The 24867-nt window shown below is 37.7% G+C and overlaps 1 protein-coding gene and 1 pseudogene across 13 annotated transcripts in view; one reads left to right on the forward strand and one right to left on the reverse strand.

The window, feature by feature from the left end:
* PAM (peptidylglycine alpha-amidating monooxygenase) overlaps positions 1-24867 on the reverse strand; it is a 281694-nt gene that overhangs the window by 96638 nt on the left and 160189 nt on the right. For all 13 annotated transcript variants that reach the window (XM_054590011.1, XM_054590022.1, XM_054590021.1 and 10 more), the window contains 2 exons: positions 23941-23998; positions 9672-9759 (listed from right to left, as the gene is read on the reverse strand). In XM_054590011.1, the coding sequence (XP_054445986.1) occupies positions 9672-9759; positions 23941-23998 (146 nt within the window). The remainder of the gene's footprint in view (positions 1-9671; positions 9760-23940; positions 23999-24867) is intronic.
* LOC129083933 (dynein light chain roadblock-type 1-like) lies at positions 13477-13760 on the forward strand (annotated as a pseudogene).

Below are 24867 nucleotides of genomic sequence, written 5' to 3' on the forward strand. Positions count from 1 at the left end.
CTTTACAGCTGAATAAACCCAGAGGGTTTAACTGCCAAATGTCACAGTCAAGCCATGATTCAAACCTCTGGCTGCCACACTTTCTTCTATCTTGATTTGTGAGAGTGATGTGTAGGCAGAGAATGATATATGAAGATGAGCTTTGATGACTACCGTTTTATCTGAATTATGCTGCAATATGTGCATGCAATTCTAAAATCAAATTCTACCTAAGTTCTTCTGACTTCTGTGCAAAGAGACAATGATTTTATATTTAATTCTCCTATCAGTTATGGCAAAAGAATAGCTTCAAGAACAAACTTTAATTTTTAAGATCCTGTTTTATGATTTTTTTAAAGAACATACTAAAGTCCACACTGAGTAAAGAATGACTCACTGGAGGCAGCTGGAATACTGAACTAATTCTAGAACTTCATGAGCGACAGGACTAAATAAAGAGGAAAAACAAGGGGCCGAGAGAAACAGATCCTTTAATAGGTAACACAAGAGAGTGGCAAGGTGCATTGGGATAAAATCCTGTCACTTCTTCATTTTCAAATTTCCATCTCCCATTTTAAATGGAAATAGCATTATATTTCCTCCATATAAAAGGGCTGACAGGATAAAGTTGATATGGTGTATTCTAGCTTTCCAAAAAGGGTCCCACCAAAATAGGATTTTTTATTGTCCTTATTAATACGCAGAGTCTTACGTTTAGGAAGCAATGTAACCAATGTCTGATCAGTGGCTGTTGTAATTTCAGGCCTCATCAACCAGATTCCTTATTCTTACAGCAGCTTCTCCTAAAGGCTCCTCCAGATTAAGCCAATTAATTGTGAAAAGATTCACTTAGCTCCCTTGTGGTTTCTTAGTATTCACTGCAAAAATGATGAGAATTAACATTTGAAAATAGAACTATTCTGGATTCTTAAACCTTTGTTGTAGAACCTTTTCACCTCTAATCCATGGGGAAACCATTCAGATGGCATGGATATTTTTAGACTATGCCAAGAACTGAAAAGTGCTAGCCTGTCATTTTGAATTATCCAAATAAAGCACGATTGACTGTTAACGTATTCTCTGGTTGTATCTGTTAAAGGCTATTTAAAATCCAAGTTTACTCAGGGAAGATCAGGACTGATAACTCATTTCTTCTTTTAGCTAAAAATATTTTTTAAAAAATTAAATTGTCACACCCTCAAGTTAAGTTTTTATGGCCTTCAATTACAATTTGAACAGAACCGCAGGAAAATGAATCCAAAGTTAGAATAGTCTTGAAGAAACACAACATAAAATCAACGGCATATATGGAATGGTGTTACCTCTCAAAATTGCATTCGGTGAGTCAGGTATTCAAATTTTATTAACTGTTCTGTAAACCCATTTCCCAGTGCAGACAAACCATATGTGAATTTCAATGCAATGGGTATGCATTAACATAGTAATTATCAGGATACTTAATGGGAAAGCTCAACAAGAGCAGTGATTTGTAAGCACCAGTCTGATCAACAGTGCTACGGTACGACATGAGAGAGGCAATGAAGTCTGTAGGAGCAGAGTGTGTCTGCTTTGACCACACCAAATTCTCAGTGCCTAACAAAGTGCTTCCACATAATGGATAGTTAATAAATATTTTATTAACAAATGAAGAAGGATAGTAGCTACCAGTTATTAAGTACTTCTTTGTGCCTGGCCCTGTGCCAAAGCACATAATTGGCATGTCCTCACTCTTCAGAGTAGCCCAATTAGGCAGGATTAATATCCCCATTTTACAGATGGGGAAACAATCTTAAATAATATGAATGATATTTATGATAACTATCAAGTAATAGAGCTGAGATTTGAACCAAAGACACTCTGATTTCCAAGTTCTGGCTCTATATTCAATGTTAAATGTAAGCGTTCTGTGCTATAATATTGCTATCTGTTTAACATAAATACTAGCCTTACGAGGAAAAAATAATGTCCAAAATCATATAATGTTTGTTTCTGTTGAAACTCTCAAGAGGGTTACAACTAAGACATTCTACAAAGATGATATTAGTGTACTAGGTATTGATCAGTTGCTAAGGAAGTCCTATTAACACCTAATCCAGGCACCTAAAAATTAGCCAAGAAATATGATCATTGGTGACTAGAAGTTAGAACAAGATGCCAAATGTGTTTTAATGATGGTCCTTTGTACTATCCTGATATGCAATATGATATGAATCTATTACAATTATTAAAGTAGAATAAGGAAATATATACAATTAATTTTAGCCTAGCAAATACTTATGTCTAAACTTTGCTACTACACTCAAAGACACATTTTACAGTGCTTAGAACAAGGAAAAGAGGAGATATTGGAGACTGTATTATTTTTATTTATACTGACAAGGATGTTATGTATGTTTAGCTTTAGTACTTCGTTATGGCAAAAACAAAGAAGGGACTGCAGAAGGCAGGCCGTGAATCTTGCTGCACGGTGCACAGATGACAGGGAGCGAGGATATGGGGACATGGAGAGCGTCCATAAAGGGAGCAAATGCAAATACCATTCTCAACTAAAGGGTCATTATCATCATGAGGGACGCAAGGATGCTTTAGTAACATCACCCTAAAAAAGCCATTTAAATGAGTAACTAAGCACGGTGTTTCACATACAGTCTTTTCTCTTACATATTTACTTATATGTTTTAGCTCTTTTCTCTTCCCCCTCATCAGCACCTGTAACCCTGTGGAGACAGTGGCATTTAAAAAGACACAGCAGGTGGTTAATAAATAGAAGCAGTTGAAAGGGATCTAAGCTAAAGCTTCATAGGATGGCAAAGCACTACTGCTCTATCTGGAGAATGATTCCAAGTTAGAACAGCTAGAAATAGCCTCATTTAATCAGCTGGGATTCTTCTTTTCAAAAAAGATCTAACAACCTACAGGAGCCATATTCGGTTTATAAAGAGCAGTTGGTTATAATAAGCATCATTAGAAATAGTTTTCAAATCAAATATTAACTACTAAGGCTAAACATAGTTCTAGCTCTGCAGAGAAGATCCTTCCTAAGTACAAAGCAGGATACATAACAAGACTGTTTACTTTAATCATGGAATATCGTGAACATAGTCTTGGGGTGGGCAGTTATAAACTACTTTAATCCTTAAGTTCTGTGCTCAGCAGAATAAAGGCGCACAAGCCTTTACAATCTTATATACAAAAATACAGTGCTCCAGAATTACCCCAAATGCCAAAACTATTATATGAAGGAAATATGACCTTAAAATCCTGGAACTCTCTGTAGCTAACAACTCAGTATTATTTTTTTATTGGGTTGGCCAAAAAGTCCATTTAGTTTTCCATAAAATAAAAGACACATTCTTCATTTTCACCACTAACTTTATTGATTTGGATATTCTGAGTATGCTGGCTACTTCCCGCATGGTATAACATTGATTATTTTCAATTAATGTCTTGATTTGATTGCTATCAACTTCAACTGGTCTAGCAAAGTTGGCTAAGGTAGTGGTGGGTTAAGGTAGTGGTGTCCAGAAAGATTTCATTCATTCAAAGAACATTTATTGAAGGCTTACTACCATGCACGAAGCATTACTTTGGGTGCTGGGGGGCAAGAAACAAATAAACCGCAGCCCTTACCCTCAGTGAGCTCACAATCTAGTAGTGGGAAACAGACAGTAGTGAACAGCTTACTTAACAGAAGGCATCACAGGTGGTGTAGTAGAAGCCTGAGCTGAAGACAAGAACGTTGGAATGGTCAGCATAGAGTAAAGGCAATGAGAATGGATGGAATTGGAGGACTGGAGACTGTTAAGAATGGACTCTTGAAGGACCACAATAATTAAGGAGTGGAAGAGATGCCAGGATAAGAGAACAGGAAAGAATAAGAATCACCATTCAGATATATTAAACACCACGTCCCAGGCACTGCGCTTTACTCAAGATTAGCTCACTTAATCCTCTTTACAACTCTGTAAGATTCCGTTCCCCCTGTTTTGCAGATGAGAAACTAAGGCTCAAAGACTTTATTTGCCCACAGCTACTAAGTGGGATGACAGTAGTTGAACTTAGTGCTGATCACAGACTTTATGTTCTTAATTACTGGAGAAGCAAAGCCAGGAGAGACTGTGGTGTTACAGAAGCCAAGGTAGGAGAATTTAAAGGAGAAACAAGTAGTCACCATGACAAATGCCACAGAGAGATCAATTAAATGAAGGATTAACAAGAACCTATTGGATGTTACAATTAGAAAGTTTGAGGTGAACTTTGCCTAAGCAGTTTCATTAGCTGTGGTAGTAGAAAGACTAATTAGTCCAAAGAGCAAAATGCGAAGTGGGAAAAAAAGAGTAGAAAGACTAAGTAGTCCAAAGAGCAAATGCGAAGTGGGAAAGTGAAGACTTCTTTTCAAGGTGCACAGCACTAAAGCAGAGAAAGAAGGTGGAAGTTAGAATGCAGTCAAATAAACGAGCCTTGCACCAGGAGAAAGGGTCTTGGACCTCTGTCAGCAGCAGTACTGCAATGCCCGAGCAGTGCTGGGATGCCCAGCTATGAGGGTCAACAATGGGGTTGGAAGTGAGGGCTGAGATGTGTTTATTGTGGGGGTGGGGTGAGGTGGGTTGAGAGGGTGGGAAGAAAGGTCTAGAGCAGGAGTCGCCAATCCCTAGGCCATGACCCATAACAGTCTGTAGCCTGTAAGGAACTGGGCCACACAGCAGGAGGTGAGTGGTGGGTGAGCCAGCCAAGCTTTATCTGTATTTACAGCCACTCCCCTTCATTCCCTTTACCGCCTGAGCTCTGCCTCCTGTCAGATAAGCAACAGCATTAGATTCTCATAGGAGCACAAACCCTACTGTGAACTACGCATGCAAAGGATCTGCATTGTGCTTTCCTTGTGAGACTCTAATGCTTGATGATCTGAGATGGAGCTGTTACACTGGGGAGCGGCTACAAATGCAGATTATCACAGCAGAGAGATTTGACTACACAGAGACCATAAATCAATTGCTTGCAGACTCATATCAAAACCCTATCAGTGAGTGTCAAGTGACAATTAAGCTGCATCTGGTGGCAGGCTATAAAGTCATTCATCCCTCCCCCTTCCATCTGTGGAAAAACTGTCTTCCACAAAACTGGTTCTTGGTGCCAAAAAGTTTGGGGATCACTGGTCTACCCAACTGTGGAGCATCATCCTGCAAGGAATCTCCAGCATGAAACTTCACAAACCACTTTTGACACATTCGTCTGTTCAAGCAGTCACAGCAGCTTCTCCATACACTGCACAAATCTTTTATGGTGTTTCAGTTGCGTTTTTACTTTTCTTGAAATAATAAACCATAATATGCTGAAAATGTTGCTCATTTTCTTCCATCTTCAATATTAAAATGGCTACACAAAAATTCACCAATTTCGATGTGTTTTTTTTTAAATGCATGCTGATATGACAGCTGTCACAATTCAATCCAAGAAAATTGTTTTGAATGAAGTTAAAGACAACTAACTGCTACTAGAGGCATCTTATGGAAAAAACCAAATGAACTTTTTGGCCAACGCAATTAGTTTAATTTAAAAAATTTTTTTTCAATTATAGTTGACATACATTATTATATTAGTTTCAGGTGTACACCCTAGTGGTTAGACATTTCATAACTTACTAAGTGATCATCCTGATAAATCTCGTACCCATCTGGCACCACACATAGTTATTAGAATAGTATTAACTATATTTCCCATGCTGTACTTTACATCCCCATGACTATTCTGTAACAACCTATTTATTGTATGTAATCCCTTCACCTTTTTACCCATCCTCCTGCCATTCATTATTTTTAATGCAATATTTCAATTTCCAAGATTTCCTAAAATTTGCCATTTTTAGTGGGTAGCAGTAATAAATTTTTTATATCTAAATGATTCAGTTTTCACTGAGTCACCTTATTTCCTTAGTGATCCTAAAAAAGCCCCAAAGAGCATCTGCTCACTTATAGCTCCTATTTAGGAAACAAACCTGAGGAACTTAAAATGCTGTGGTCTGAATTAAGTCCGAAAGCACAAATAAAGTCCAACAAATCATGCTATTGCTATGCTTGCTCGAACCTTGGTGCCATTACTTTCCACTGGCCCCTAGATGTTTTAACTGTTTCCTTTAAAAGCCTGGGAAAGAAGGTGTGGGGGTACATCTGACAGGCACTGTTGTTTTCTTTACATGGGCCAGCAGAGCTGCTGCTTTACACCAGCTAGTCCTTCTGTGCATCCTCGAGAGGTATGTAAATTCGGAATTGAGCACCAGGCCCGCTCTAACTATAAAGGGACCACACCACAGTATATTAAAAGGTTCACATCAATGTATGCGATTTAAATGCACATGCATATAATTAACTAGACACATTACCAGTGTGAGCTGCTAATTTGGAATGAGACACAAAAGACTAGATATGTGTAGAGGAAAAAAAAACTTTAAAATTAAAATGACTACATAATGAAAACTGCTTCATGCTGTGTCTACTATTTTCATGTAAACTTAATATAACTGTAAATATATTTTAATGAACAGTAGAATGAGGCAATTACAAAGAGCAAAGGAGGGCAGCGCAACAGCGAAACATCATCAGAATAGCTCTCTGCCTTCATATTAAAAGTGCTGCCTGAAGACAGGGGATGAATTATAACTTCATAATTTCAGGGGAAAATGTTTACTTTATTAGAAACACAGACCTATTTGCCAACCTGCTGGCAATGAAAATAGAACAGTCAAATGAAAATGGGGAAAACCCTAGCTTGATGTTTTGGTGTTAAAATATCCTAGCATTAGCTTTTTCTTCTTTTGCTAAAACACCTTTGTATTCCTGAAAAGATTCCCCTAAAGTGTGAACGGGTTCTTGATATTCTTAACCATTAAAAACCATTATTGTTATAATAACTAAAAATACATGTGAAAGTTTGGAAAACTCTTAAGTACTGTATGTATCTTAGAACAAGTGAGGAATAGATTTGCATCTGTAAAATGAGTGTGATAAATTCTATGATTTAAATATTTAAGAATGCAGGGCTTTTGACACTGATAGATTTTTGTTATTAATATTATAATTCAGGTGGGACAGATAAGAGTCTAAGCAGCTGGAAAACATCTGCTGACGGTTGCCAGGGCTGAGCCTGTGTAGCACTGGGGGTAGGAAGCAGAGGGAGTTTTTGTGAAGCAGCTGAAAAGTTCAGCCCATGAAATATCCTGTGAGCTCTAATTCTTTAAAGACCAGTGGATTTTGCTAAATATTGGAGGTTATAAAGTCTGACTTGTCTTTAAATGGAGAGTCAGGCTAGACTGGAGAAGCGAGAGCCATTAGAACAGTTCTACTTACTGCATACCTCCCAGTCTGCATACTGCACGGCAACACATAGCTCCCACTTTTAGGTGTTAGACACACTTTGGGCTTGGTTGAAATAAGATAAATAATAGCATCAATTCTGTCTTTGTTTCATGGTTATAAAGTAATTTATAAAAAGTCTACAGATTAAGTGAAAATATGGGCTGCCAAACAGATTTTTAAAATCAATTTAAAATGATACGGGTATACCCTCATTAAAAATTGTAAGTATTTAATGATGCGACTGAATGGCAGAATGCAGTAGACTCACTGCTTGAAGTGATTCATCCAGAGTGCACATCTCCAACTCTGAATAATAATGTTTTTCCAGTCTGACTCAGCATTTGCATACAACTTACATTCATATGACTATGGAATTTTAGAGCAGAGAGGAGTTCTATAAATGATCTAGTAAGAGTCTCTCGATAAAATGAAGAAACCGGGGCCAGCTCACATGAGGCAGGTAACACACCCAGGGAATCCAGCCAGTGGTTCACTACTCCTTCACTCTATCATGCTGCCTTTCCAGTAACAATTTTAGCAAAATAATATGTGTAGCCATTACGTTGCTCAAAATTACTATTTTCACTTTCATTTACATTTTGCTTTGAATTCTCCTTCCCCAACTAAGAAAATACATTGGATAAACTTAATTATCAAAATAGTATATTAAAAATACAAATAAATTTTTTAAAAAGAGCCAAAATAATACATTTGCTCTGATATTCTCTTGAGAACAATAAACTAGTCTCAGTTCATTTTATATATTTTTCCATAACAATTAGAACCGTAACAGCATTTAAGTGGTGTTTTATTTTTTCTCTCTTTTTCTTGAACAAAGGTGAATCTAAAACAGGTTTTTAAAGTTCACATTCCTTCTCTCTATTTTTACCCATTTTAATCCAAAGGTAAATTTTGTTAATTTCAGAAGAAATATTTTTTAAAATATAAAAACCAAATGGTATGGTTTGCTGAACCAGATTCAGAAAAGCTGTCAGAAGATAATCTTTTAATTCCAAAATTTTATTTATAAAAATTTACTGAAGAGTAAAAACTGGAATATTGATATCAAAGGGTGTTAATTTTGATTTGCTCCATTTTTCCATAAACACAGTCATGTGAGTGGGGTTCCTATGTGATATGCTCCTTTCATCGAGTAACTTAAGCCTATTAACAAATGCTTTGATGTTACTTGGTCCATGGAGATTTCCACTAATTGCCCTGTGCTTTTAACAGTTACAGATACATAAAACAATTGTTTACTATAAAAATAACTGGAAAGCAGTTGCTGCGTGCCTCGTATCAGCTAATGAACATTAGGATGCACCGAGAGAGACCTATCAGTCTACATGATTATGCAGAAACGGCACAAAACAGATCCCTTCCCAATGCAAAGGAAAACACACTAGTCATTCTACACTGTTGAATATGTAACACTGATTCTGGCTATTGGTGCAAAATAGGCTTAAAATGCACAGCTATTTTCAAAGTTCACTGATCTTCTTACCACCAAAGAAGAAAATGAGAGGGAAGATATCAAGCACTAATTATGCTGCAAGCTTCTGGGGGTACAAAATATATCTATTTATCTTAGAACCTCCCACAGCATCTGCTGCAGTTCTGACATATAACAAGCATTTAATAGAGGTTTATTGATTGTTCATGACATGGTATTATGGCTCACCACAGTGATTAAAATAAATTCTAAAACTGCAACAGTTACTTCAGTAAATGAGACACAGTGAGGTGAAACAGAAATAACTGGATTTGGAACCAGATAAGCTAGAGTTCAATCCTGGTCTGACACTAACCAGCCGTGCTACCTTGAACAGGGGGTTACTGAATCTCAGAGTTTCAGGTTCCTTGTCGGTAAATAGAGAGTAATAAATAATATTTGCTTTCAGATACATTAGGATAAAATGAAATGGCACACACAGATCGCCCAGCATGGTGCATAGTATGAGAGAGTGCTCAGTGAATACAGCCACGGTGTTCTTGGGTTCCATCATGAACTTAAAAAAATAAACATCAGAGTATCCATTATCTAAGTTTTTAGTCTCTGTGTTTAAAGCAATATGTACCTTGACACACTCTCCATGACAACAGACATGTACTTATTAAGTCAATGTCAAAGACTGATGGATGTGCTCCATAGCAGACTAAATAACTGTGATAATCAAAACATGATAACTACCTGATACAAAAGAATAATGTTCTTTTCTAACAAGGAAATATCCTGCCTATTTATTAATCAATTGTAAAATACTTGCACAGATGCACTTCGTACTTGTAAAAATACACGTTGTCTACATCCCTTTGTACTGTGAGCCCATTATCCCTTACCAGTAACTTCCAGTGGAGGAAGGCATATTGCATCCAAAAAGTAACATATGATGGACAGTATCCATGCTGGCACGAGGTTTGAAGTCAACTGTTAAAAGAGAAAATAATGCATGAATGTGAATATAAGTTCTACTTCTGTGCACAACTGTCACAACAGACTACTCAACAGTTGTATAACTATTCAATAGCTGTATAACAAAGATATTCTGATGCTCTTAGAACAGAGTGCCCTGGTTGTATAAATTGTCCTATCCCTTAGGATGAGCATGATTTTATAATTTAATTTATATAAGAGTAAATATTACATAACTAAAAGAGAATAATTAATTAGTAGCCTGATTTACATATATGAGGTCTGTCTGGAAAAGGCCCAGCCACTGTTAATAAATGAGAACAGTGTGTGCAACATCGATGTAACCTGGCAGCCAAGGAGAGTGAACTGGAATGCGCATGCGTGAACAATGATGCCTTCACTGTACTAGTCAGTGGGGGTGGTAGACGCAACAGAGTGAGGGTGTGTACTGTGTGGCTATCACATTCAAAAAGATTGAGCGAGTACAGCAATGAATTGGCACCAAGTTTTGTGTTAAGCTTGAACATTCCTCTGCCAAAACCACTTAGATGATTCAGAAATCTGCAGCTATGGTCAACTGGTGATTGGCAGCTTCACCACAACAACACGCCCACTCATGCCTCACAGCTTGTGCAGAGTGTTTTGGTGAAACATCAAATCACCCAGGTGACTCAGCCCCCTACAGCGCAGATTCAGTGCCCTGCAACTTCTTGCTTTTCCCAAAACTAGTATCACCTTTGAATGGGAAGAGATTTTAGACTATCCATGAGATTCAGGAAAATACAATGGGGCAGCTGGTGGTGACTGGGAGAACTGTGTGAGGACCCAAGGGGCCTACTTTGAAGGGGACTGAGGCATTATTGTCCTATGTACAATGTTTCTTGTATCTTCTGTTGTCTTCAATAAACATCTCTATTTTTCATAGTACATGGCTGGATACCTTCTGGACAGACCTTGTATAGCCACATACACTTTTAAGGGAAGATCCCTTTTAAAGTGATGGGAGCATTATGTGGGTATAAAATGAAAGCTCCAGGCTATGCATTCACAGTATATTTCCTTCCAGATTTCAGCAGAATGCTGGATATCATAAGATACTGCACAACACTGCATGAAACAGAAACCACAGCAAGTAGTCAAAAACATGAGCGAAAGGATTCATAATACAAGTTTATTAGCATCTTAAAATAATAATAGTCACTAGGATGTGATCTGGAGAAACAATTTACTAGAAAAGCGGAAAATGTATCTTTAAAAAACAGAATTACTGTCCTGGATGAGCACTGGGCACTTGTTAAGGGATACTGAAACTTATGCAAAGTCACTTCTCTTTTTTTCCTAATAATAGTGGTTAAAAGATGTTAAAATAAAAATCAGTTCAGAGGTAAAGCAAAGGCAAAAATCAAAGCTAAGTATACTATTATGTTTGATCAATATTGAATAGGAGCTCCCCTTCCTGGTTTGTGTTTAGCCCATCTCCTTTCATCTGCATCCGAAATGTCTGAAGGGGCAGCTTGCAAGTCACCTTTACACATGGACAGGCTAAATAGTCCAAAGTGACCTTAAAGTCTCAAGTGTGTGTGAAACTGCATCTTTTAGCTCATTTTGTCTGTCTGACAAAATTAATAAAGCTTCATTTGTTGCTAAAATGTGTATCTGATACATGAGTATTTATACAATAAAAAATGTTCTACTATAGCACCAGGACTGGCAAAACGTGGTTGATGAGAAAACACAGGGTTCCTACTATGAGATATCTTGACTTACAACTTTCAGGGCAAATAAAAAGCATTTCAGTTCCTGTACTGAAAGTAAAAATTTTGAAGCCTAAAAAAATCCCACATCTTGTGATTTTTATACCACCATTTAAAAAACTAACAGAGGATGGCTGAAAAATGGACTTGATGTAACTAACCTGAGGCTTTTGTTTTCTATTACAAAAGAACACAGTAAGCCTAAGAGATTGAAGAATATACTTGGCAAGGAAAGAATCAAGTGGAAGTTACAACAGTTCACAAACCATAGAAAATCACATTGTTACCTAACCTTAGTTGTTAGCAAGAGAAATAGAAGGAAGAAGACGGCTTCTGTCTCTACAGACACTCTCATGCTGAGGGCAGGCTCTCCGTCCTCTCTCCCATAATCCCCTGACGGAAGGAAAACTGAAAAAGCCCCGAGGTAGGAGTATCTGGTCTTTACTTGTCTTTTATTCACCTTAAATTTATTTTGGTACATGATACAATTTATCTTTTATTTATTTTTGTCAAATGGTTGCCATATAACTCTATAGACACCTATAACTTTTCTGTCTGACTGTATTCACCTCCCATTCTCTCTTTTTTAAATATCTCTCTGCCAGTCCATGAGGGGTCTGTCAAACGAAAGGTGGACTCCTCGTTTTTTTCAGACCCAATGTAGATGGCCGTAAGTTCCTATCTCCTTTAGATTCTTTTATTATGGGTGAATTATATTAATAGACTTCCTAACACTGAATCATTCTGGGAATTTCTGTTCTGAACCAACATGACCAAGTGCATTTTATCAAGAATTAAATTCATAAAGATATATGTGCCCCTATGTTTACTGTACCATTATTACAATAGCCAAGACATGGAAACATGGAAATAGCCTAAGTGCCCACTGACAGATGACTGGATATAAGGTATTTATACACACACACACACACACACACACACACCCACGCACATACATACCATAAAACACATACATATATTAGAATACTACGTAGGCAGAGAAAACATGAAATATTCTATTTACAGCAACATGGATAGAGCTTGAGAGTATGATGTTAAGTGACATAAGTCCAATGGCAAAGGACAAAAACTTTATCATTTCACTTACTATGGAACATAAAACAAAAAGTAACAAACAAACAAAACCAACTAACTGATATAGACAACAGGACGGTGGTTATCAGAGGGGAAGTAGGGGGAAGAAGGCGAAGTGCAGAAAGGGGGCCAAATAACGGTAACAGAAAGAAACCAGACTTCAGGCAGGGAGCATGGAATAAAGTACACAGATGTGGAATTATTACCTCGTATACCCCCAAACTATATAATGTTATTAACCAATGATATCACAATAGGCTTAATTAAAAAAAAAAAAAACAACTCTTGGATACAAATGAAGGAGAATTTGAGACGTCAGCTAAAAATCCAGGTGGAAATATCCTGCAGAATATTAGAATCGTGTGACTCTCATTCAAGAAAGAGGTCAGATATTTACTTATTTTGGGAATCACTCAAAAATTGAACCTTAAAGCCAGGAAGATGGACAAAAGCACCAAAAATGAAAGTAGGAACCATAGAGAAGGCTCAGGACAGGGTTTAGAGAAATCCCTGAGCTGTCAGGATCTGTGTGGGAGACTCCGACAGCGTCTGTTTCATATTAATGCACTGTGTGTCTGACTGCAAAACAAGGCAAGCCAAACTTTGGAAAAAGAGGGCTATCGTTAAATTTATAAAATAAAATTTTAAAAAGCAAAAGGCTCAGGTAAGAATGGAGAGGTGGCCTGCTGAGAGCAGAATAGATCATGAAAACAAAGCTTACAACTGCTGTGACTTTTCATCAGGAAGGAAAGTTAAATGTTTTGCCTGGGCTCCTGCTTACGTAGGGAGATCTTCTAATTGTCTTTTGTAAAGTAAAGGGCAAAAATTATTCAGAGTGTAACTTCTTGGTGCTGGTGACACAGAACTACCTGATCCGTCCGAGATGGCAGAGGTGGAGGAGACACTGAAACGACTTCAGAGCCAGAAAGCGTGCAGGGCTCACTGTGGGGAACACAAAGGCATTCCCATTAAGAGCACTGGGGACAGTCCCAGCACCACACAGTAACACCAGCCTCACATACAACTTCGTCTTGAAGGCCCAGAGCACCGTGGAACTGACACCCAGAATGACCTCACCATCCTTCGAATTCGCTCCAAGAAAAATGAAATTATGATTGACCAGATAAAGACTGTTTCCTGATTGGGATTCAGAATCCAACTGAATAAGCCACTCCCTTGGCTCCCGCATCATTCCTTAATTTAATGCCCCCCAAGAATAATAGTGTTAATCACGTCAGCTGACTGTCAGGTGGAAATGACCTTAGAGACCATGCAGACCACTGCACTGACCAAGTGGGCTGCAGCTCCATCCCACCAAAGTCACCCGCTGCTGGTCCCTTGCCCCTGAGTTCCCAGGTGGGCCCCCTTTCCTCAAGTCCAGGTTTTGAAACAAAAGCTTGTGAGGAGCTGACGCCCTGCTTCCTTCTGACCTTTTTAGTTTACCCTGTTGCCCTTGGAAAAAGCTGTTTTTCTTTAACTAAAAATAACTGAAACTTGCAAAAGAAAAAAAAAAACAACACAAAGTATAACTTCTCTAGCCATTTTCTGATTTTTTTTCTCCTTCTGACATACTATTTTAGGAAGCACTTACTAGGTATGTATTTAATTTAATTTCTATAATGAGATATGCAGGGAGAGGTTCCGAATGAGCCACTCTTAAGATGTGCGAAGATGTGTCTCCGCGGTATAGGAATTATTTTGAGCTAAAGGCAACTGAGACCCTGCCGGCTCAAAGAAACTTCTGTCCCCCTCCCCATCTTAACTATCTAAAAGGATTTAAATTAGGAGTTTGGCCCATGATGAGGGTTACACTAGAAATGACTTTTTACATGTTTGTATGGCAGGGCACACTAGTAATTACTGAACACGTGCCCTCCCTGCAATTACCTTCTGAAGCCCCAAGCTGCATTACCTCATCCCTAGCTCAGGAGGCCTTATATACCCAATTTCCCTCCCTGTCTTTGAACCCCTCATGTATGGAGGGTCTCTGACTCTCATATATGGGGTTCCCATATAATTGTACGTAATTAAATTTGGTAATTTTCTCTTGTTAATCTGTCTCATGTCTATTTAATTATTAGATCCGGAAAAAAAAACAACTCATAAAACTTGAGACTTGATAGTAGCAGGGGCATCCAACCTTTTGGTGTCTCTGGGCCACACTGGTAGAAAAAGAGTTATCTTGGGCCACACATTAAATACATTGTGACATGTAATCACAAAATAAATCTCATAATGCTTTAAGTAAATTTCCTATTTTGTACTGGGCCGTATTCACAGCCATCGTGGGCTGCATGTGGCCCATGGGCCGCAGGTTGAACGCCCTGGTAGAGGAAAGTTTCTTCCTCCCCCACAGAAACAGATCAGTATCTTTAAGTGGTAGTAAAAAAACACTGCCTCCAAGTTCCCTTTCATAAACATTCTCACTGATTCACATATTCTTTCAGAAACACAAGGTCTAATTTAAATGCAGGATAAATTGTAAGTACAGAGTGAAAACACGCCAACTGGCCAACTTTTTCATATCCTAAAGATCGTAATGAGATTATTTGTATTGTTATAGCTCAAAGTTCAATTCACTGCAAGTGGAAATGAGAAATACCTTCAGCAAAAAAGAATGTCATATCAAAATGTAAATCTAAAACAACCAGTCAATACCATAAAATAAAGCAGGACTTGGACAATTTCACTGAAGAGCTTGCTACCCAGTGGGTGGGGGTGCAGTCAACCTGGAAAGGACTAGCTGACAGATTCATTTCCTGGGTTTGCCCCATTCCCACTTACTGTGTCCGGCTGTGCAAAACAAGGCCCACCCCAGCACATAACAATGAGGTCCACGGAGCAGGCTGGAGATTTCAACAGAACAAAAACCAGAATATGGAAAACTATTTTCAAATCACATCTTAAAAGAACTCCCCCTTCTTTCTTTTTTCTCCCATCATACACCAAAGAAATAAAGGATCCAAGGGGAGCAGAGCTGGAAGATAATAATGAAAACAACTGCATTTAAATGTGCAATTCTGACAGGCAGAATAAACAGAGGCAGCCTTGGGACGGTGATGCACAGGCAAAAACACATCCTTGTGAGAAGGCAAGGGAATGTTGCATCTGGTAAGATTTCAGCTGCTACCACCTCTTCTAACTCAATAAGAAGAAGCCAGTTGCTTAAGTGGAAATGGTACTTCAGCCTCAATGGGTGGTAACAGTTCAGACTGCCCGATGGATAAGATTGGGAAAAATTTTGTAGGCAAAAAACCATGAATAAGCCCCAGGACTCAAATTCTTCTGAAGGACTAAAGCTCCAGAAATAGTGACTCATGCACATTAATTAAAGGAAATATGAAGGATTTCTCAAAGGAGAATGCCACCTGAAATGAAAGACTTCAACGTATGTGTATGGGTGACATAATGAGCAAAGAGATAAGTAGGTCTATTTTCTGGCGTTCCAGGCAAAATTTGTTCTAACTGCACGAGGTGTGAGGTTGTTTGGGATTTACGGCCTCCTTTGGCTAATATCAGGCTATAATCAGGGCCATAAAATACACTAAGAATGTGACCTAGCATAGAACTTCATTTAGCATGTGGCTTTCTATTTTTCCTTTCCAAAAGGACATTCAGGTCTGCATGTCAAATTTTGACATTCATCTGCCAGACCCAGGACGTAGACAGACTTCGAGGAACACATGAAGCCAAGTGGAAGAACACGTGATTAGGAGATATCCACGTACATATAACCCACTCTGTGTTACCACTGACAATGGGAGGAACACCTTCTTTAGCTAAAGATACAGAGGAATACTATGGATAATTATATGCAATGCAAGTTTGGATCTCCAAAACTTAGGCATTTTAGAAATGCAGTCTGGATATATCATTAGAGATAACTACTGTTAACTCTGTTTCTTTTTTCCTGCAAGTAGAATCACATTATACACAATAAACAGTAGTTACGAAACAATTTATGAAACAATTTTTGTCATCAGTAATTTTCACTTGATTCTGCGCATCAGTATTACCGATGGAGTTTGTTCAAAACGCAGGTGTCCAGGGTCAAGCCAGATCAGTCCTGCCCCTCCCTTCATCAATATTTCATTTAAATCTCCAGAGGGCATTCCAGGCAAGTGTATCTATGAAAAGTTTCACAGAGGAGTAACAGGTGATTCTGACTATAATCAACACTTTTAGTGGCTGAATATATTGTATTATGTGAGGATATTAAGAGTTCAGTCAATTCACCTTCGTTAACTTGGACTGCTTTGCTTTTTTCAATGTACAGGACAAACAGTAAAAACAAAGTTTAAAAACATTAAGTATATAAAAAGAGTTTCTGAAGGTAAAAATTAGTTGGTCCTTTAGCATTGTTTTGATATTGAGAGAATAGAGAGGTGTGAGGTTCAAGAAACAATAATGTAAGAGTTGTCATAGTTAAAAAAAAATGACAGGCCCCCCAATTTTAGTATCACTCCCATAGGCATTTCTTTAGTTTTAACAAATAAAGATTACACTTCAAACACTGTTCATAGGAACTGAAGATAATGCTCTAAATTGTAATTTAAATGTAGGATATGATCAGCCTTAATGTTCATCATCTTGCAGTTGAGCTAAAGGTTCAGAAAAATGTAAAGCTCAGAGCAGCACAGTCCATTTGGCAGCAAGTTAAAAACCCACAGCAATGGCATATTATATTATCTTCTGCCTGCTTCCCGCACAGCCACAGAGCAATTCCACACTAAACTAAAGACCTTCTGCTTGAGCATTTTAATCAGAAAATTTAATAGAGAAATTGTCGTTAACTCTCACTAGTATTGACAGTGATGAATAAAGGAGATTTGGCACACAGAAAAGAATTAAACTTCTAGATGATACATCTTTTAAAACTGAACTTTTCTGTATATGCCAGAACCAACTAAATAATAAAAACATGCACTTCATCAGTCAGGTTATGCAAGATGAAATAGCATAAGCTTCATTAAGCTCAGTTTTTGTAATGCCACTCCTGTAATAGTCCTCTATTAATTTCCTCCAGAATCAAATCCGTATCTTTCTTCTTGCCTTTTCAGGTCATGCGTAACATTGCACCAGCCTCCTAGTCCACCACGTTTCTAGCACCGCAGCCTCCAACCTCCGTTCCGCATTTGCATCAGGCAGCCCACCTCACTTCACAACCCTAACCACTAACACTTACCGAGGGCTTACCCTAGGCCAGGCTCACTTACTTCTCACAATGACCACAGGAGTCTGGTTCTTCTTCCCTCACACAGATGAGCCTGAGGAGAGAGAGGCCAAGCAACTTGTCCTCGGCCGCGCAGCTAGCAGGCAGTGAGGCTCGCCCTTGGGCCCAAGGCGCTCCTTTCATTGCTCATACCATTGACTGCTGGAATGCTCTCCCTCCACCCCTGTCTGCAGATCCAAACAGACCCCCTTCCCAGATCCAGATAAAATCTTGCCTAGCTCTCTCATGAAACATTCCCTAACTAGAAAAATTCATACTCATCTTTAGAGAAGCAACTTCCACTGCATTAGCAGAAATGCTTATTTCAGAATGACTGTCAAAATGCCACAAAGCCCTTGCCTCTGCAGGACATTTACACGTCAATTCTGCTTCCAACCCAGGCTTTCTGAATGGGCCATTTTTCTGGGGGTGCAGTGGTAGCAACATTTTAACACTGCATTAAAACAACTATGTCCATATATCAGTTATTTTGTGTGTGTGTGCGCGCGCGCGTGTGGTGTGTATTCATTTATTTACTGAGATAAAATTGACAAATAACATTGTAATTGTTTCAGATGTGCAACATAATGATTTGATATTTGTATATATTGTGAAATCATCACCACCATAAGTGTAGGTAACATCCATCAGTTTCATTTTGATAATTTCTAGACATATCTAATTAAAGACATTCCTAAATCTCAGCTTTATAAAATATAATAAAATGATTCCTCTCCTTCCCCTCCATTTTTATTACCTGAGAAAACCTTTAGGTTCGTTGGGGATCACGATGGAAGTATGGGTATTTAGGTGACCAAAGGATAGAGGACATTTAAGAAATACTCATGTAGTGGCTTCTCCTACATGATTATGACCAAGCAAATTTGGCTTCGTCCACTCATCAGAGACCCTAGTATAGTGTATCTTACTTGTGCTATCTCAGCTCTCTCCAAGTAGCTTTCTCTAAGAAACTAGAACAAATTCCTAGGGTACCTGCTGGAAGTTACCCAACAGTCATGTGGAGACAGAAACTACATTATTCTTATTGGAGAAAATCCTAAGTGAGAGAGAAAGGAAAGGATGCACAGTCAACTAATTGGAAGCAAAAAGGTGACAAAGTGGTGGAATGGGGACTTATGTACATGGACACACACACACACACACACTCACACTTTTATTTACTGTTGTCAAAGCCATAACATGTAGAAATATGAGCATTGTAACTGTGTCGGACCTTGATCTTTATAGTCACACTATGTAGTAACCCATAAACATGATCAAAATTAGGTTGTTCGTGCAGGTTTTGCAATGTCCCCACATCACCGTAACATGTGCTTTGCTTAAGAAAGGTCACACTTGTAAATATTCAAGCATGTGCCATTCTGCAGCAGAAACTGTTCTACGCTCAAGAGAGAATCCCAAGAAAATGAAATGCAATGAATCATTAGATTAATTTCATCTATTTCTAAATTCAACGGCTTCTATCTCATTTGTTGAATGCATTTTGACAGATAGGGACCTGCCATCACTCACTAAGGAAAAGACACATTTATTTACTGGTCATCCATGTGAGCGAAAGCAAGTGGATGAAGATGACAGTCAAATTTCTTGGCTGAGTGGGCTGCTGTCAGGGCCAATTCTTCTGAGTGTCTGTAAAACACCTTTTAGACAGCATCACAGTTTCGTGGTCAAATGCAGATCTTATCTTACCTTCACCCATTCCAATTCTGGGATTTCTTATTAAAACAATAAACAAAACCAATGCTCTAGGGAGAGCTATGACTTTGTTCAAAATATAAAAATTATATTTATATTCATTCTCGTATTTCCCTAAACACCTACTTTAATTTGCATTTAATAATTCAATACAGACAAATATCAAATGTTGTATATCCGCATTATGTAAAAATGACAGGCACATGCATGTACAAATTCCATGAGAACTGTGACAATGTTTTCTCAAAATTAAAAAGAATGTTTGTCTAAAATGAGCTACCTAATTAGTCACACAAGTATAAAGCTCAGCTTATGACTTATTCAAGTGCAACTTTGGCTTTTAACACCATTAAGAGACTGTGTTTTAGTCCAAAAAATGCAATCTGAACTGTACTCTTCGTTTTGTGATTTTTTCCAGAAATCTGAAAAGCAAAAGGAGAAAGTCTTTTTCAAATGCTATAACGTGTAATTTTATCTTCTAGAATCCTGCGAAGCTGCAATTTCCTTGAATTTGTCTCATACCTCACATCCCCACTGCCTAGGCCAACAACTGGCACACAGCAGAATTTAAAAAATTTGCCCAATTTATGAACGAGTGACTTTTCTTCAAAAACACTTATTTCCTTATATTCAAGCAAGAGTATAATTTAAGGCAAAAAGGTAAACTGTCCACCATTTGATATTGTGCCTTAGAAAATGGCCAAACAAAACACTTTCTTAGTGTTTACTCATGTATTAAGCAAGCAACTTTGAGTCCCTATATATCCTGCTGGCATTCAAACATTTATAGATAATAAAAGCAGAAGGTATAAAATAATAAAAGTGTCTGAAGAAAAGAATACACAAAATGTTATAGGTGGTTAGAATCTTCATTTCCAACCATATATAATCTTACGATAAGGCACCCTGCAACCTAGAATTTGGGAAAACCCACAAAAAGACTGTTTTTGAAAAAACCTTGGTTACCCCTACTAAACTTTCACTCTGGGAGTCTGGAAAAGCTATTACGATCACCCTCCCAACATACAACCTAAACATCCAAGCTTTTTTCCTTCTGCAAATGTTTAAAATTTAATGTGTATTGCATTTTCTTTCATAAGATGCTTTGAGGTTTACTTACTTTTTGGCAAACTTGACCAGTGTTTCCAGTACAGAGTGAAGATAAGGAAATGAAAGAATAATTGTATTTGATGTGGGAAGACAGAGATGTGCTATTGCTCTATTTCAGCTCTATCTATCCACTTGATAACTTCTTTCCTTTCTTCCCTGTATCACCATCCCCACACCCAAATCTGTTAAGATTTAAATGGCATACAAGTAGTGCATCACATAGCTAGTAAAAAGCTTGCGCATGTTCCTTAACCCCTCTGACTCTTAGTTTCCTCTTCAGTACAATGGCTTAAACGTGCTTAGCTTTCAGCAGCTTAGCGTCTGGCAGGCCCTGCATAAACAATGGATGGTGGTGGGTTGATTATATGAACAAGGGTTCCATACAAACTATTGGCCTAGCATCCAACTAAATCAAAACCACCCATGTTCCTGTTTCTCTCCTATAGAATGGGACTAACTTCAGGGTTCTCCTCAGAATTAATGAGATGGTACATGCCAAATTCCCTTGCCTAATCCCTCATGTAAATAATTTTTGGTACTTCTCTTTGGTTTCCAGTTTTCCAGTTCTTTTTTCTTTTATTCCAAAAAATGTTAGTCTCCACTTATTACAATTCTTTTGGAGTGCAAAATAATCAAAGATGTATACAAAGATGGATACAAAGAGATGTTCAACACGCCATTTTTTAAATAAGAGTGAAAAATCAGAAACCATTTATGTTTTCTTTTTATTGTTCAAATACATTTGTCTCCATTTTCCTGACACCACTTTCCCCTGCCCCACCCACCGTCACCTCCCACCCTCAGTCCTTCCTCACTTTGGCTTTGTCCATGGGTCCTTTATTCATGTTCCTTGACTTGACCCTTCCCCTTCTTTTCTCTGTTACCCCTCTTCCTTCTCCCTTCTCATTACTGTCAGTTTGTTCTTTATTTCAATGTTGCTGATTATATTTTTCTTGCTTGTTTGTTTTGTTGATTAGGTTCCATTTATAGGTGAGATCATACGGTATTTCTAGTTCACCTCCTGGCTTATTTCACTGAGCATAATGCTCTCCAGTTCCATCCATGCTGTCACAAAGGGTGGTAGCTCTTTCTTTCTTTCTGCTGCGTAGTATTCCATTGTGTAAATGTACCACAGTTTTTTGATCCACTCATTTATTCATGGGCACTTAGGTTGCTTCTAGCGCTTGGCTATTATATATTGCGCTGCTATGACCATTGGGGTGCAGAGATTCTTTTGAATTGGTGTTCCAGGATTTGTAGGGTATAGTCCCCGCAGTGGAAGTGCTGGGTCAAAAGGCAGTTCCATTTTTAGCTTTTTGAGGAATTTTCCAGTTCTAATTTGCCTACACTTAAATTTCTGTGGTTGCTGCATTATGCAAATAACGGTGACCACAAAATGCCTAGGGGTAACACATTAAAGGACTCACACTGAAAATGAAACAACTGTTTTTTGTAAAGGTGACAGAATCTTTAGTTTTCATCAATCCTCCCAGCAATAAAGAGAAGAAATACTGAAATTAGTTATTAATCTTAATAAGATCTGTTAAGGACCTTAGAGATGGGGAGAGTTGAGTCTTAGGAAAGAGCTGCCTGACAAAATGCAGAAATGTTTAGTTCACTGGTTCTCATATAGCCCTTCATGTGTCTCCTGTGAATATTTTTCTTGACTGAATATATTCCTTTATATTTTTCAATTTTAAATTATGAGAAAGTAAACACATTTATATAGAGAACAGTAATACATTCCAGGATATCTATTTATAGTCCTTATAGTTACCAGCTCTGAAATCATACTACTACTACCAACCTCCAGAAACAAACCAGTACCCTATTAATGTGAGACTTATATTACTGTTGTGAAACATGACCTTCATATTAATACAGAGGTGTAAAGTGGCCTTCTATTTAAAGCAATTGTGAAACAGGAGGGAAAAAAAAAACAGCTCTCTCTGAACGTGGACAAAGAAAACACAAAACTAGTAAAAAAAAAAAAATCAAAAAAACCAAAAACTTCATGTAAAATCTTTTCAATAATTATTTTCTCCTAAGTTTCCAAACATGTGGATATGAAACAGAGGAAATCTTTAATGTTGACATTTTAATGATAAATTTATATTTTAAATCACATTTGGTGTTTATCAAAATACTGTAGTTTGGAACTTAAATTATTTTTTCTGTCTTCATAGTTTAGGATCTGGGAACACTGCCCTTCCTTTTTTCTTGGTAATGTTCAATTATTATACAAAGTAACAAAAATCAGGCAATGCTTAATTTCCCAAGGTCTGACTTTCATCTTTCGAAATTTAAACTATGGAGGCAATTTTGTTTAGAGTATTGTTATAGGTGTATCTTCTGTTGTGATTACCACCAAAGTGTGGGAAAAAAATGTGCATTGCTCTGAGATTACAGGTCTATAATGCATATTCCGGTGGGGAGCACCTCATGGAAATCCATCCTCAGACGGCCCTAATGCTACTATTTACACCGTAGAGTTCCCACAGAGCTATTTCAGGCAGCCCACTTGAAGATTAGTGTCAAGGGACCAAAGTACAACTCTCATTATTATCACTTTCTCTCCAAAATCAACATTTCAAGCCAGAAAAGTGAAGCAGAAGAAAAAAAACAAATCCAGGAATAATTTGCCAATCACACCTCTTCTCTAAACAGTTGAAAGTCTACCCTAAGGGAGGTTTAAATTAAAACAACCTAGATGAAAACAGATGGTGCTCTGTCACCTTTCCGATCTGATTCAAAGATCCAGTTAGGAAAGAGCCTGCCATTTAGGAGTCCGCTTACTCTGTGATATAGACAACAAGGACAATGTTCCTTCCATCCTCCCACCATCTCTCCTTCTCTTCTCAGTCTCTCCTTCCTTCCTTCCTTCCTATCCATCTAACTGTCTGACAGGTAAAATATTACATTCTCCAAAGTTGATTTTAAGTGCATTCGATTTACAGCATGACCCAGCAAGTAAATAAACAGTCTGTTGAGTGGAGTAGAATTAAGCATCCAGCCACAGACAGAAAGCCAATACTATACAAATGGGACCACATGGTATTGGCAGCCATTGACATCTGCATGCAACTCCTTAACTACTATCACTCATGAATCTCTCCAGATACGGTTTGTAATCTTATCTCTCAGTGGCTCTCTCTAGTTTGTTTTTGCATTAGGCATGATAGATGCATTTTAGAATCTGACAGTAAAAGATTAATATGCTCATAACCATCAAAGAGAACCTTTTGCTGATTTCAAATAGCTTGCCCTCCCTTCAGCTGCCAACCATGCCCACATCCAATTATTACTTACTCACGAAGGCTTCTTCATCCGTTGGCAAACGCATTGCCATGCAGAAGTATGTATCCGACTATTAAAAAAAGAAAGATACAAAATTCAAATTAAACTGCTGCTAGTAAAAAAGAAATAATAACTAGTCAAAGAATGAGCTATGTGACTGAAAAAGACTCACTGGACCAGTCAGGTACAGTTGCCTGCCGCACGCTGGATGCCAGGGTAACGGAGGGGCTAAATCTAGTACTTAGTGCTCTAAAAGTTATTCTAAGACTTTTCAAATCTTATTTATAAAACCATTCCTAATGCCTCATAATTCTAATATGCCAGTTAAAAGGCAACATTTTAGATGCTTATAGGAAGAGTGAAACAATTAATTGCATTTGATTTTAAAATAGTAGAAGTTTGTTTTGACCATATTTGATATTGACATAATTAAGGGTTTAATTTCCTGAATCACTTTACAGTTACCCAAAATGTTAATTACAGAAGTACAATGAGTAAAAGTTGGTCTTAAAATATAATATTTGGTTGTTCTTTCTTATTTTAAAATTCTATGCAGTTTATTGAACAAATCAACATTAGCTCAATTATTCTGTCTTTTTCAGTTATTCGACTTTTATCTAAATGGTAACTTTTCTGCTATCAAACATATGAACATCAAGAGCTTTAGTGATAAAAATTGCAATTAAAGAGAATGAGCTTCTGATCATCTATGCATTCCACTTCCTTAATGGAAATCCATGTTCAGTGAAGTATGTGCTATGGTTGATAATACACCCAATACAAATAGAGACAACTCATTTAATAATTCATACTTTATGAATCATTATTGCACAGAGCTAAATCCAGAGACTACACAAATATGAACAGAGATCATTTGGGTTTCTCTAAACCTACCGGTTAGCACCAAAAAAACTGCAGAATTTGTAATCTCTTATTGTA

Source organism: Pteronotus mesoamericanus, unplaced genomic scaffold, assembly GCF_021234165.1.
Source record: "Pteronotus mesoamericanus isolate MK-2021 breed Mesoamerican mustached bat unplaced genomic scaffold, CSHL_Meso_final scaffold_167, whole genome shotgun sequence".
In the NCBI taxonomy this organism is placed as follows: Eukaryota; Metazoa; Chordata; class Mammalia; order Chiroptera; family Mormoopidae; genus Pteronotus; species Pteronotus mesoamericanus.